We start from the raw sequence: 15,966 nt of genomic DNA on the forward strand, positions 1-15,966 counted from the left end.
CACACCTGCATGTGCTGGTCGAACATCTCATTCCAAAATCATGGGCATTAATATGGAGTTGGTTCCCCACTCTACTGCTATAACAGCCTCCACTCTTCTGGGAAGCCCCTCCACTAGAATACTAGATGTTGGAACATTGCTGTGGGGATTTGTTTCCATTCAACCACAAGAGCATTAGTGAGGTCGGGCATTGATGTTGGGCGATTAGGCCTCGCTCGCAGTCGGCGTTCCAATTCATCCCAAAGGTGTTTGATGGGGTTGCCATCAGGGCTCTGTGCAGGCCAATCAAGTTCATCCACACCGATCTAGACAGACCATTTCTGTATGGACTTCGCTTTGTGCATGGGGGCATTGTCATGCTGAAACAGGAAAGGGCCTTCGCCAAACTGTTGCCACAAAGTTAGAAGCACAATCGTCTGGAATCTCATTGTATGCTGTAGCATTAAGATTTCCCTTCACTGGAACTAAGGGGCCTAGCCCAAACCATGAAAAACAGCCCCAGACCATTATTCCTACTCCTCCAAACTTTACAGTTGGCACTATATATTTGCGTAGGTAACGTTCTCCTGGCATCCACCAAACCCAGATTTGTCCGTCGGACTGCCAGATGGTGAAGCATGATTCATCACTCCAAAGAATGCGTTTTCCACTGCTCTAGAGTCCAATGGCGGCGAGCTTTGCACCACTCCAGCCAAAGCTTGGCATTGCGCATGGTTATCTTAGGCTGTGTGCGACTGCTCGGCCATGGACACCCATTTCATGAAGCTCCCAACGAACAGTTGTTGTGCTGACGTTACTTCCAGAGGCAGTTTGGAACTCGGTAGTGAGTGTTACAACCGAGGACAGACGATTTTTATGCGCTACGCGCTTCAGTACTTGGCGGTCGCGTTCTGTGATGTGTGGCCTACCACTTTGCAGCTGAGCTGTTGTTGCTCCAAGACGTTTCCACTTCACAAAAACAGCACTTACAGTTGACCGGGGCAGCTCTAGTCGGGCAGAAATTTGATGAACTGACTTGTTGGAAATGTGGCATCCAATGACGGTGCTACATTGAAAGTCACTGAGCTCTTCAGTATGGGCCATTCTACTGCCAATGTTTGTCTATGGAGATTGCATGGCTGTGTGCTTGATTAATGATTATATATACCTGTCAGCAATGGGTGTGGCTGAAACAACCAAATCCACTAATTAGTAGGGGTGTCCACATACTTTTGGCCATGTAGTGCACACACACACACACACACACATATATATATATATATATACGTATATATATGTGTGTGTGTGTGTGTGTGTGTGTGTGTGTGTGTGTGTGTGTGTGTGTGTGTGTGTGTGTGTGTGTGTGTGCATTTATGTGTGTATGTATATACACATAAAACTGTAGCACCAGCATTGATTATTATCAAATTATAGCGCAATCAACACGAAGATAAAATATACAGGATAATTATGCATAGATTACAGTGCTGATGGTGACAATGCTGGGAAACGTGCACCCAAACACACACACCCAAACACACACACAAACACACACAAACACACATATACACACATACACACACACACACACAAACACACATATACACACACACACACACACACACACACAAACATATATATGCACACACATATATACACACATACAAACACACATGTACACAACACACAACACACATAAACACACACACATATGCACACATATATACACACACACACATATACATATACACACATATACACACACATATGCACACATATACACATATACACACACACACATACACACAGACACACATATGCACACATATATATACACACACACACACACACACACACACACATTATGCACACATAAACACACACACACACACACATACACACATATGCAGACATATATACACACACATATACACATATGCACGCATACACACACACACACACACACACACACAAATATACACACACACAAACACACATATACACACATATCCACACAAACACACATATACACACATATGTACACACACACACATATACACACACGCACATACACAAACACACATACACACACACATACACACAAACACACACATATACACAAACACACACAGATGCACACATATACACACACATATGTACACATATACACACACACACATACACACATATGCACACATATACACACACACACACACACACACACACACATACATACACACACACACACACACACACACACACACACACATTATGCACACATAAACATACACATATGCAGACATATACACACATATACACATATGCACACATATACACACACACACACACACACACACACACACACACACACACACACACACACACACACACAAATGTACACACACACAAACACACATATGTACACATATCCACACAAACACATATACACACAAACACACATATACACACAAACACACACACATACACATACACACACATATACACACACACGTATACACACATACACACATACACACACACACATAGATATACACACACACAAACACACACACACATACACACACATAGATATACACACACACATACAAACACACACACACACACACACATACATACACACATAGATAAACACACACACATACACACACAGACACACACACATACACATATTGCCTCCCTATGTTTGTTTGCTTGTATGTCATCCAGCATGTCTGTTTGTCTCATTGCGCTCTTTGTTATATAATTAACAACTCGAGAGATAAATTTAACGCACACCCAGAACCCTGTCGACTGCATCACATCCAAGTGCATGGAGCGTAATTAGGTATCGTCACAAACGTGCGGCATTGCTCAGGTACACACGTACACGCACACGTTATTATTAATGTGACGTCACACGTTATTATTAATGCAACGTCACACGTTATTGTTAATGTCACGTTACCCCGGCAGGCATTATCCGCGTTCCTTATAAACAGTCTTTGAATCGTCCTTGAATTTGATAAATATAATAATTTTATAATCTCACGATTATCCCTCTCCAGGCCAAGGTTAGGACGTGCACGTCATAAAGAGACGTCGACGGTTCGACGAGTCGGACACGAAACTCCAACCTCAGAATCCATTGACGTGCACGTCCTACTCTGTCAGGCTGTCATCGGCCAGATCTGTCGACGTGCACTTCACTTCCCACGTCTGTATCTCTTTTTCTCGTGGAAAAGCTGTCGCGGATCGTGATGGTTCACAACCACAACCGATGAAGAAAATGGGCTTTTTCAAACGCAAAACCACATTTACCTCAACATTTCACTTTATCTGCTCATTTAAAACCTCGTCTCTTCATTTTTGCCTCATGGGGTTTGCATTTTCGTTTAAATAACCAGAGTGGGGAAGGTGGATTACACACTCACACACATACTCACAATTTACCAGGTTCGGGGAGGGGGGCGGGGGTCAGAATGGAGATGGAAACACACACACAAACGTACACACACGCACACCTTACCAGGCTCGTTTGCACGAGAAAAACAGGAGGAAAAGCAAGGATGACAGCAGGATGCGCGGGAGATGCGAACCAGGCCCGGGTCTATTCGCCATCCCGGCCTCGCCGCTGGAGCCCAAGCGAGGTGAGCGGGAGAACGACTCGCTGGATCGAAGGGAGGGGACTCGGATGCTGGGGGAACGTAGCGAGCTGAATCTCAATGCTGAACTCGCTGCACCCCCTCTCCCTCCACCGTTCACTCTCTATTCCGTCATTTCCACGTCGAACTCCGCGCCGCCCCTATCCCGGCTCCTCGGGCCACCTCTCCCAGCTCCAAGTGACACCTCATCCCCCGGCTCCTCCAGACACCTCTCCACCTATGCCGGCTCCTCAGGACACCTCTCCACCTTTCTTAGCTCCTCGGGACACCTTTCCACCTATGCTGGCTACTCAGGACACCTCTCCACCTGTCCCAGCAACTTGGGAAACCTCTCCACCTTTCCCAGCTCCTCGGGACACCTATCCACCTATCCCGGCTTCTTGCAACACCTCTCCACCTATCCCGGCTCCTTGAGACGCCTCGCCACCTATCTCGACTCCTCGGGCCACCTATGCCAGCTTCTCGGGACACTTCTCCATATATCATGGCTCCTCGGGACACCTCTCCATCTATTTCTAGGGACACCTCTCAATCTATCACGGCTCCTCGGGACACCTCTCAATATATCACGGCTCCTCGGGACACCTCTCAATATATCACGGCTCCTTGGGACACCTCTCAATATATCATGGCTCCTCTGGACACCTCTCAATCTATCATGGCACCTCGGCACACCTCTCCATCTATACTGGCTCCTTGGGACACCTCTCCATCTATCACGGCTCATTTGGGACACCTCTCCATCTATCACGGCTCATTGGGACACCTCTCCGTCTATCACTGCTCCTAGTGACACCTCTCAATCTATTACAGCTCCCCGGGATACCTCTCAATCTATCCCCACCCCTCGTGACACCTCTAAATCTATCACAGCTCCTCGGGTCACTTCTCAATCTACCACGTCTCCTTGAGACACCTCTCAATCTATCAGGGTCCCTCAGGACACCTCTCCATCTATCCTGGCTCCTCGGGACACCTCTCCATCTATATTAGCTCCTCAGGACACCTCTCAACATATCACGGCTCCTCGGGACACCTCTCAGTCTGTCATGGCTCCTCGGGGCACCTCTCCATCTATACTGGCTCCTTGGGACACCTCTCCATCTATCACGGCTCCTCGGGACACCTTTCAATCTATCATGGCTCCTTGGGACACCTCTCCGTCTATCACTGCTCCTCGTAATACCTCTAAATCTATCACAGCTCCTCGGGACACTTCTCAATCTATGACATCTCCTTGAGACACCTCTCAATCTATCACGGTTCTTCAGGACACCTCTCAGTCTATCATGGCGCGTCGGGACACCTCTCCATCTATACTGGCTCCTTGAGACACCTCTCCATCTATCACGGCTCCTCGGAACACCTCTCCATTTTTCACGGCTTCTCGGGACACCTCTCCATTTATCATGGCTCCTTGAGACACCTCTCAATTATCATGGCTCCTCGGGACACCTCTCCATCTATCTTGGCTCCTCAGGACACCTCTCAATATATCACGGCTCCTCGGGACACCTCTCAGTCTATCATAGCGCCTCGGGACACCTCTCCATCTATCCCCACTCCTTGAGACACCTCTCCATCTATCACTGCTCCTCGAGACATGTCTCCAATTATGCTGGCTCCTCAGGACACCTCTCAACCTATCCGGGCTCCTTGGGACACCTCTCCTTCTAACCCCACTCCTTGAGACACCTCTCCATTTATCTCTGCTCCTCGAGACACGGCTCCAATTATGCTGGCTCCTCAGGACACCTCTCAACCTATCCGGGCTCCTTGGGACACCTCTCCAACTAGCCCCACTCCTTGAGACACCTCTCCATTTATCACTGCGCTTCGAGACACGTCTCCAATTATGCTGTCTCCTCAGGACACCTCTCAACCTATCCGGGCTCCTTGGGACACCTCTCCTTCTATCCTGACTCCCCGGAACACCTCTCTTGCTCCATCTATTCTGGCTCCAAGGGACACATCTCCATATATCACGGCTCTTCGGGACACCTCTCCAGCTATCCTGGCTTCTTGGGACACCTCTCCATCTATCACGGCTCTTGGGACACCTCTCAATTTATCTCGACTCCTCAAGACAGCTCTCCCCCTATCATGGCTCCTTGGGCCACCTCTTCACCCATCCCGGCATAATAAAAAAAATCGCACATATCAGTATTAAAAAATGTGGATTCTATTTGGTTTTGAAGCTGTTTCATCGCATAACTTCAGACAGTACCGGCACCATTGTAGAATCACTTTATTTGTCTGCATGATTGTTGATACGCTTATAATGACGTCATTCAGGAACTAGATAGCTGCGATTACAATGTGATTGTCAAGGGTAAGCCTCCCACAGTCGAAGCTTAGAGATAATGTGTCCCCATCTACAAACTATCCATAAAACTCAACATCATGAAAGTCGGAGAAAAAATTATTCAAGTTATAATGAAACAAGTGTTTTTAAAATTATGTCACAATCTGTAAAGTTTTTCCAGTTATGATCAAAAAGGTTATGATTAAAAAGTGTTTTTTGTTAAATAGGTCACAATCAAAAAATGTGTTTTTGTTAATTAGGTCACAAAAAGTTTTTTAATTAGGTCACAATCAAAAAGGTTATGAGCAAAGTGGTGTTTTTTTAAATTAAGTCACAATCAAAAAGGTTATGAGCAAAAAGGTGTTTTTTGTTAATTAGGTCACAATCTGAAAAGTTATTGAAGTTATGATCAAAAAGGTTATGATGAAAAGGTGTTTTTTGTTAAATAGGTCACAATCAAAAAATGTGTTTTTGTTAATTAGGTCACAACAAGTTTTTTAATTAGGTCACAATCAAAAAGGTTATGAGCAAAGTGGTGTTTTTTTAAATTAGGTCACAATCAAAAAGGTTATGAGCAAAAAGGTGTTTTTTGTTAATTAGGTCACAATCTGAAAAGTTATTGAAGTTATGATCAAAAAGGTTATGATGAAAAGGTGTTTTTTGTTAAATAGGTCACAATCAAAAAATGTGTTTTTGTTAATTAGGTCACAAAAAGTTTTTTAATTAGGTCACAATCAAAAAGGTTATGAGCAAAGTGGTGTTTTTTAAAATTAGGTCACAATCAAAAAGGTTATGAGCAAAAAGGTGTTTTTTGTTAATTAGGTCACAATCTGAAAAGTTATTGAAGTTATGATCAAAAAGGTTATGATGAAAAGGTGTTTTTTTGTTAAATAGGTCACAATCAAAAAATGTGTTTTTGTTAATTAGGTCACAAAATGTTTTTAAATTAGGTCACAATCAAAAAGGTTATGAGCAAAGTGGTGTTTTTAAAATTAGGTCACAATCAAAAACGTTATGAGCAAAGTGGTGTTTTTAAAATTAGGTCACAATCAAAAAGGTTATGAGCAAAAAGGTTTTTTTTCTTAATTAGGTCACAATCTGAAAAGTTATTGAAGTTATGATCAAAAAGGTTATGATTAAAAGGTGTTTTTTGTTAAAGAGGTCACAATCAAAAAAATGTGTTTTTGTTAATTAGGTCACAAAAAAGTTTTTTAATTAGGTCACAATCAAAAAGGTTATGAGCAAAAAGATGTTTTTTGTTAAATAGGTCACAATCTGAAAAGTTATTGAAGTTATGATCAAAAGCTTATGATGAAAAGGTATTTTTTGTTAAATAGCTCACAATCAAAAAAATGTGTTTTTGTTAATTAGGTCACAAAAAGTTTTTTAATTAGGTCACAATCAAAAAGGTTATGAGCAAAGTGGTGTTTTTAAAATTAGGTCACAATCAAAAAGGTTATGAGCAAAAAGGTGTTTTTTGTTAATTAGGTCACAAGCTGAAAAGTTATTGAAGTTATGATCAAAAAGGTTATGATGAAAAGGTGATTTTGTTAAATAGGTCACAATCAAAAAAATGTTTTTGTTAATTAGGTCACAAAAGTTTTTTAATTAGGTCACAATCAAAAAGGTTATGTGCAAAGTGGTGTTTTTAAAATTAGGTCACAATCAAAAAGGTTATGAGCAAAAAGGTGTTTTTTGTTAATTAGGTCACAATCTGAAAAGTTATTGAAGTTATGATCAAAAGGTTATGATAAAAAGTGTTCTGTTAATTAGTTCACAATCAAAGGTGTTTTTGTAAATTATGTCATAATGAAAATGGTGTTTTTTGTTATTGTCACATTCTGTAAACGAATCAAATATCAGGTGCACACTTTAGTGCTAGTATACTATAATGATGCAAGCACATCTTGGAAGTCCACACGGTCCACAATAACAAAATAATCGTAAAAGGTGAGAGTGAGATCTGGAGGGGATAAAAAGACAGGGTTGAACAAGCTGCACACAAGATGAATGAAACACATGAAGAGGAGGAAAGGGGGAATGAAACAGGAAAGGAGCAAACCAACTGGCAACTGGTGGGTGGTTCGTGTGCAACAACCCAGCTGCTGGTTGCATCATTTTTCTGTGGGCACGTCTGTCGTTGATGCAGTGCCTCTCTATAACCAGTTATCTGGTACTCATTTTGCCGACCTCGGAAGGATGACAGGCTGAGTCAACCCCACCTGGCATTAATTCAACGGGATTGCGAACTCAGGACCTTAGGATCCCAAGCCCACCACCCTAACCATTAGGCCAACACCAGGTATAAACTGACAACTAACAAACGAATTAGGTGAGGGGGAAGGGGAAAAACATCACAATAACCTGGGAATATAAGAATGCTTGGAAATGGGGTCATTTGGATTTGAGGTTGAAGAGATCATGAGTTTGAATAAGGGATGACATGGGGAAGTCGTGAGCAGTTGTCTTGAAGCACTGGAGGGAGAATGTGACTGAACAGACCTGGGGAAGTTTGTTCCACATGTGAGAGAAAAGTGTTGGAGGTGAGCATGGTGAGCCTGGATGTTTGGGACTGCATCAAGTAGAGGGTTATTGGCCGACGGTATGCACCCTGCAGAAACGTGGGAGGGACAGAACCAAGTACCGGCCATAATTTACCCTCTTAACGAGCCATTATGTACCTTGTAAAAGTCTAGAGGTACTTACAACATTTATGTGGCTTTTACTTCATCGCTGTGGAAGCACTTGGAGTGCTTAGTGGAGCACAAATGTCCAACATGCTTTTTTACACACACACACACACACACACACACACACACACACACACACACACACACACACACACACACACACACACACACACACACACACACACACACACACACACACACACCAAAAATACCAAAATCATCCCCATTAAAGGAACTCAACACCATAAGCCTTGCAGTGACACTATTCATGCAATAAAAAACAAGACCATAAGGCGAACAGCGGCGTAGCCGGGCTTGTAAAATATTATAAACCACACATATGATTAGATTTTCAAACAGTCACTAATGCTGTTTATAACATTAAACAAAGAAATTTGGAGGAATCTCGACATCCATGCGGTAAGTTTTACTTTCAGAACTGAGGGAAGATCTACTGTAATCTATATACCCCACAAGGGTTGGAGGTGTGCTCATTCACCAAGCAGCTGGCTAGCCCTTGCCAAGCCAGCCGTTCCTTAACGGTTTTGAATGGAGTGCTTGCTCGAATGCTTAAACCAAATGGCGATCTCTCCACAAGAACCTCGGTAAATTAACACACATCCAATGTTCTTGAGACCGGACCATAGATCGACTATAATCTATATACCCCAAAGATGAATGGCCCTTCCTGCCACTCCCGTAGTGAGCGGGTATACTTGTAAGTTCAAATGTCGGTCGGTGCAATCAGCCATCGTGATGACATCATAGACGTAATGACGTAACAGACACAAAATCGCCACTACCGGTACTTTAATATGTAGAACATGATATATTTTAACTTCCAGTACGTTTGCAGTCACTACGAATGGATTAGTGTTATGATTAGATTTACTATAATATTGTTATGAATTTTGGGGTAGTGACATATATAGATTTATGTAGATCTGTGTAGGTCTCATGCTCTGGTTGTCGTGATAGGGAACTCCACATGTAATAAGTTCTGTTTAGGCGGTTTGTTCGGATTAAGTGTTTATTCGTCCCCGTCACAGGGGGGAGGGGGGTGGAGGGGCAGGGGGCGGGGCTTGTTAACTAGATTAGGGCATAAGGGTAAAATTCCCTTGTACGTCGTTCCCTCTGTGATCATTCCATTGTCCTGTATGGCAACGCACATAGACACGTAGATTAGGAATCCATCCCCATTAGCGCATACACTAATAAAATTCCCCTCTCACAAGAAAACTTACCAGAAGAACAGACAGGAAGCGCCCACGCATTACCCCGACTTGGCAGACAAACATCGAGCAAACAGACAATGGACACGCCCGGAGGGGCAGCGATTGGATGGGATTCCACCGGTGGGGAGACGAGGTGGGATGAGGCTTGTGATTGGTCGGGGTAGGGGTGGGGGGGGGGGGGGTTGGTGACTGATTGGTGGAGGGAACGGAGCAAAAGCGACAGACTGATTGGCAACCGACCAATGACGCGAGGAGGAGAGCGTGAGGTGATCGGCCAATGGTTGGGGACTGACGGAAGAGCAAAATTCGGGTGGTCAAGAAGCGAAGCGCTGATTGTAGGGGAGGGCCGGTGACGTCAGACGACGAGCGACAAAACGACTCGTGAGCCGGCATTTGCTTCTTCTCATTCTGGATGCCATAGCGGATGGTCGTGGACTGACATTTTCTCTCCCATTTTCTTCTTCTCGTTTTTGGATCCCTTCATGCCCGAACCTCCCCCCTCTGCTGCCTCGTGATTCCTCTCCCTCGATCTCTTGCTCCTTTCGCCACCTTTGCTCTCTGACCTTGGACCCTTGCTTGTTGGGCGACGAAGGATGGTGGAGAGACGTTGGAGCGTTGACGATCCTCCTTCCCTGCATTCACGCACAGGACCTCGCGAGCGATCGCGCAGGGATGTGAGGCCTGCCGCAGCAGCGTACGCTGGGCTAGCAGCGCACGAACAAGGGTGCGTCGAGGCCTTCTTTCCGCCAACGAGCCTGACGATCCCCGACACACCTTAGCCAGACAAGATAAGTCCCCACGACAAATACAACGTTTATTTTCATTTATCCTCCCCATCTGTGCGTGTGAGTGTCTGTGTGTAGGAGCGCTCATGAGGGGGATTTTAGTTACCGGCGCGTTCATTGTTATCGGGTTCCGTTTGATAAATCTGTTTATATTTGTACATAATTCCGTTTTTGCTTGAGTTAATCTCCACAGGTTTGAGGGCTGCCATCGGAACCGTGAGGTAAGGAACTTCAGTAGCCTCACCCTCCTCGTTACCCCTCCTCCTTCCCTGCGTGTATGAACTCTGCCATATTCGAACTGAACGCCTTCGGAGTTAAAGCTTGATCGGCTAATTTGTTTCCTTGGACGATTTTAATCAAGAGTTAGGATTCCAGCCTAGCAGACATTCGGTGCCCAAAGGTTGTGAGTTCAACACCAGCTGAGGGCAAAATTGCGCTTAGCGTTCGTTATTCAAAATTTTAACGATTGTCTTTCCCTCATGGAGGGGGAGGTCGTCATAGTACCGGGGTGTCAACTTTTGTAGTTTAATTGGGGTATACGAAGCGCAACATCACGTTTTCGAAAATTTTTAAAATATTTTTTTTTTCTGAGGTAAAATATACACGCGGGGAACTATTTTCTCACTGCGGATGGCAGAAGCGAGTGAGATGGCCAAACGGGTTGGGATGCTGAAGGCATTGGAACTTGGAAGTGGGCCGAATATAGAGGGGGTGGAGCATAGAGATAATAATAATAATAATAAAGGAGTCTTATATAGCCCCATCAAGCAGAGTAAACGACCCTCATGGCGCTTTACATTATCATGCGAACGCACACACACCGCACACACATACACAAACATACACACACACAGACACACCTTCACTCTTGCCCTATTCCTCTCCCTCCCCATTCAAAACCCACAGATGTGTACTCCCCGCCCTCCTCCCCTCCCTCCCCCGCACATGCACACAGACATACTCTCGATCTCTGTCCCACCTCAAACCAAAGGGAAAACAGGACTTAGACTTTGAAAGACTTGTGAAACAGATAGGTTTTGAGGGAGGTTTTAAAGGCAGGAGGAGAGTCAACATGTCGAACAGAGGAAGGCAAGTCATTCCAGAGCAGAGGTGCAGCAAAGGAAAAGGATTTCTCGCCAAACGACTTGGTGCTGGTGCGCGGCGGCTCTGAGGTCATAGAGTCGTCGCTTGAACGAAGCCGTCGCCGAGGTTCATAGAGAGTGAGCAAATCGGAGAGATAGTGAGGTCCCGTTCCACACAATGATTTATAACATAGTGTGCAAATTTTGTATTGCACACGAGCAGAGACAGGCAGCCAGTGTAAAGATTCAAGAAGCGGAGTAACATGGTCGGACTTCTTCGCCTTACAGACAAGACGAGCGGCAGAGTTTTGAACCTTTTGTAACTTATCCAAGAGAAACTGAGGGCAGCCAGCATACAAAGAATTACAATAGTCTAGCCTTGAGAGGACAAGGGCACAGACCAGAGTCAGAGCAGCTTGAGGAGTAAGAAAGTGGCGAATGGATGCGATCTTTCGCAGCTGAAAGTATGCTGATTTGCAAGTTTTAAGTACTTGCTTGGAAAATGTCATGTTACAGTCGAAAACCACACCAAGGTTCTTGGCCGACGAAACAAAGTTTACATCGGTTTCACCAACATGAATAGTGGTAGGAAGTGAAGAACATTGTAGAGGACATCTGTGCAATCTTACAATCATAGACTCTGTTTTAGCATCGTTCAGCTGAAGTTTGTTTTGGGTCATCCACGCCTTCACGTCGGCAATACAGCCTTCTAACACTTCAACAGTGGGCACGATTTGTTGAATCGTGCTTCCTTTGTACAGCTGATTGTCGTCCGCAAAGGCGTGGTGATCAACTGAATGTCTGGCAACAAGATCAAATAGAGGCTGAGTGTACAAAAGAAAGAGGATAGGTCCCAGGACTGAGCCCTGGGGAACGCCAAAGGAAAGTGGAGAAGGGGCTGATTTCTGGCCATTGACAACAACTGTTTGCACTCTATCAGTAAGATAGGACATCAGCCAAGAAAGGGGAGTACCAGTTATACCAAATGTGATTTCAAGACGACGAATTAAGACACTATGGTCAATCGTGTCAAAGGCGGCAGACAAGTCCAAAAGAGCAAGAACGGAAACCTTACCACAGTCGAGAGGTCAGAAGTTAATTGGTTATTCTTCGGAGAGCGGTCTCGGTGCTATGGCCTGGTCTATATGCTGACTGGCGAGAATTGAAAAGATTATTTGAAACTAGATGGTCATTCATCTGTGATAGCACAATTCTTTCTGTGATCTTTGACAGGAAAGACAGGTTGGAGATAGGACGGTAATTTTTCATGTCGTTAAGGTCAAGGGTGGGCTTTTTAAGAAGTGGTTTAACAAGAGCTTGTTTAAAGAGAAGCGGAAATGAACCCGTAGTCAGAGAATCATTGATAACTGCAGTAATAAATGGGAGGAGGGTGTCCAAACACTCAATAAACAAATCGGTGGGAAGGGGGTCAAGATCACATGTTTTTGTGTTTGACTTGAGGATTGTACATTTGACAATTTCCTCAGTAACAGGAGTAAACGAACTAAGAGGTCGTCCGTGAAAGCAGTGTTCAGCATCATCGAAGGAAAGGAGTGACTGCTTGTCAAGATTGTTTCTTATTGACTGAATTTTATTGTGAAAGAAATGCAGGAAGCGTTGGGGTAGTTCGTTTTGAGGAAATACAGTGGGAAGAACGGATTTATTTTTGGTGGCAAGCAGGCGGTTGGTAGTGCTGAACAGTTGCTTGCAGGAGGAGCTCCTAGTAATCCGATCAGAAATATATGACGTTTTTGCTTTCAGAATGATTTTTATGACGAGTCTTTTAGCTATGTTATACAACTGTTTATGGACTGTGAGGCCAGTCTTCAGCCACTGTCTCTCGGCACGTCGTCGTTCCTTTTTGGCAGCCCTGACTTCGTCGCCGACTGCGCTGAACCACGGAGTACTCCTGCGTCTGGGAACGGCGCGCCGTGTCGCTGGAGCATGACAGTCCAACGCTGTGCGGAGGCAACAATCGAGGTCTTCTGCAGTGACATAGGAACGGCCAGAGAGACGGGTGTGAAGGTCCTCTTTAAAGGCGGAACGGTCGATGGCACGAATGTTGCGGGCAGTGATCAAGGTGGGCTGAAGACGAGGAACAGCAATACTCAGGTGGCTGGTGACACAGAAGTGGTCCGAGGTGATAGCACAGGTCACTGACGTGGACTGCACCAACTGATCATCGCATCTGTGCACTAACCAATCCAGGATGTGTCCTTTAACGTGTGTAGGTTGGGAGACAGACTGAGACAGATTAAAAGTAGAAAGGAGGTCAATGATCTTTGAAGTGAGAGGAAGTTGTGGTTGGTCGTAGTGGACGTTGAAATCTCCAAGAATCAAGACGAAACCAGGAAGAGTATTGCAGTGGTCGAGCAGATTAGGAAGCTGGGTCACGAACATAGAGTCAGTAAGCTTGTTTTTCCGGTTAGGTGGAGGTCAGTAGAGGCAGAAGAAATGAAGAGTGTTTTCTGACAGAGTGAAGGTGACATGGGATAGCTCGTAGGATGAATGGTCGAACGAAAAAGTCGTGGTGAAGGAGACAAAGGGAGAGAAGTTGTCTCTGTAAATAACAGCCATGCCCCCACCCCTGGAGGAGCGAGGAAATGACTGCAGGGTGTATCCAGGTGGGGTGAGATCAGCACATCTCGCTTCGTCGCCACTGGGTCGGAGCCAAGTTTCGGTCAGAAAAAACACGTCGATATCGTTATCTTGAATAAAAGAGGTAATTTCGGTTCGCTTGTCAGGACTACTTACAGACTGAGCGTTGAATAAGGCGAGATACAGGTCAGAACGGTGTTGTTTTGGTGCTGTGTATGTTCTACAGGTATAGATGAGGTTATTGAAGTTTTCAGGGGACACTTTTTCGCAGGAATTATTAAAATGTGGGTCGGGCCGTCGATGGTCGCGAAGAGAAATCACAATCGGTATTTTTCTCTGCTTTCTCCTCCCGCCTCGCTTTGTGCGTTTTCTCGGGAGACCAACGCCAATTTCAAGTTCTCTGAGGCCTGACACGAGTCCAGGAGTCAATCGAGTGGTGTTGTTTCAAGACAAAAGTTTTGCCGAGTGTAGCGAATAGGCCTCGGGATAGAGGAGTTTGAGCGGATAGTCGAGCTCGGTACATGCAGGGGTGTGTGCAGAGGTGGGGCGAGTGATGGGGCGAGTGATGGGGCGAGTGATGGGGCAAGCGGTGGGGCAAGCGGTGGGACGAGCGATGGGGTGGGCGATGGGACGTGCGATGGGACGAGCGGTGGGATAAACGGTGGAACGAGCGATGGGGCGAGCGGTGGGACGAGTGATGGGACGAGCGGTGGGGCGAGCGGTGGGGCGAGCGGTGGGACGAGCGGTGGAACGAGCGGTGGGACGAGCGATGGGACGAGCGATGGGACGAGCGATGGGACAAGCGATGGGGCGACGGTGGGACAAGCGCTGGGACGAGCATTGGGGCGAGCGATGGGACGAGCGCTGGGACGACTGGTGGGACGAGCGATGGGACGAGTGGTGGGGCGAGCGGCAGGATGAGCGATGGGGCGAGCGGTGGAACGAGCGATGGGGCGAGCGATGGGACTAGCGATGGGGCGAGACGGGGAAAAGAACTGTCTTGTTGAGAGGCGCACACCGGGGCTGCGTGAGGCTCAACGAAAAAACATGGCGGGTACTTACAGTTCGAAATTTTCAACTTGGTGGCGAGTAAAAACCAAAGTACTGCAAATCTCACGGGCAGACACGCCGCCATAAGCCAGGAAACGAAACAGGGATCCATCACAATCATTCACACAAAGCACAACATGACAGCACACGCTAAATCCAACAGAATCAATCAAATACACAGGACGACCGACTCAGCTCAGCCTGCTAGGCGAATGACCCGGAAGTTAATTTGATGGTCAGATGGAACCTCCTCCGCCACAGAGACGGGTCCGATAACTTTCCAAGCCAGGGTAAATCTAATAAAGGGAATGGGGGATCGACAGAATGAGTGAATTAATAACAAAATAGACACAATGAAGGAAGAATTGAAGGGAGAAATGAAGAGAATGAGTAAGAAGATGGGAGAAATAAATAACGAAATGGATGCCCATCATGAAGAAATGGGGAGGATAATGAGGGGAGGTAGTGAATGATTGGATGCCCAGATTAAAAAGACGCAAACCCAAAGAGAACAAACGAAGGAAATAAAGGAGATGAGTGATCGGTTGGAAGGAAAGATAGAGGGAATGAATGAATAAAT

At 45.6% G+C, this 15,966-nt stretch overlaps 1 protein-coding gene across 2 annotated transcripts in view; it reads right to left on the reverse strand.

The window, feature by feature from the left end:
* LOC137437954 (gamma-aminobutyric acid receptor subunit gamma-2) overlaps nt 1-3,765 on the reverse strand; it is a 196,978-nt gene extending 193,213 nt beyond the window's left edge. For both annotated transcript variants that reach the window (XM_078766723.1, XM_068132741.2), the window contains exon 1: nt 3,506-3,765. In XM_078766723.1, the coding sequence (XP_078622849.1) occupies nt 3,506-3,597 (92 nt within the window). In that variant the 5' untranslated portion in view covers nt 3,598-3,765. The remainder of the gene's footprint in view (nt 1-3,505) is intronic.
* Nucleotides 3,766-15,966: the final 12,201 nt, after the last annotated feature.

This window comes from Myxine glutinosa, chromosome 12 (genome assembly GCF_964187855.1).
Source record: "Myxine glutinosa chromosome 12, kmMyxGlut1.1, whole genome shotgun sequence".
Lineage (NCBI taxonomy): Eukaryota > Metazoa > Chordata > Myxini > Myxiniformes > Myxinidae > Myxine > Myxine glutinosa.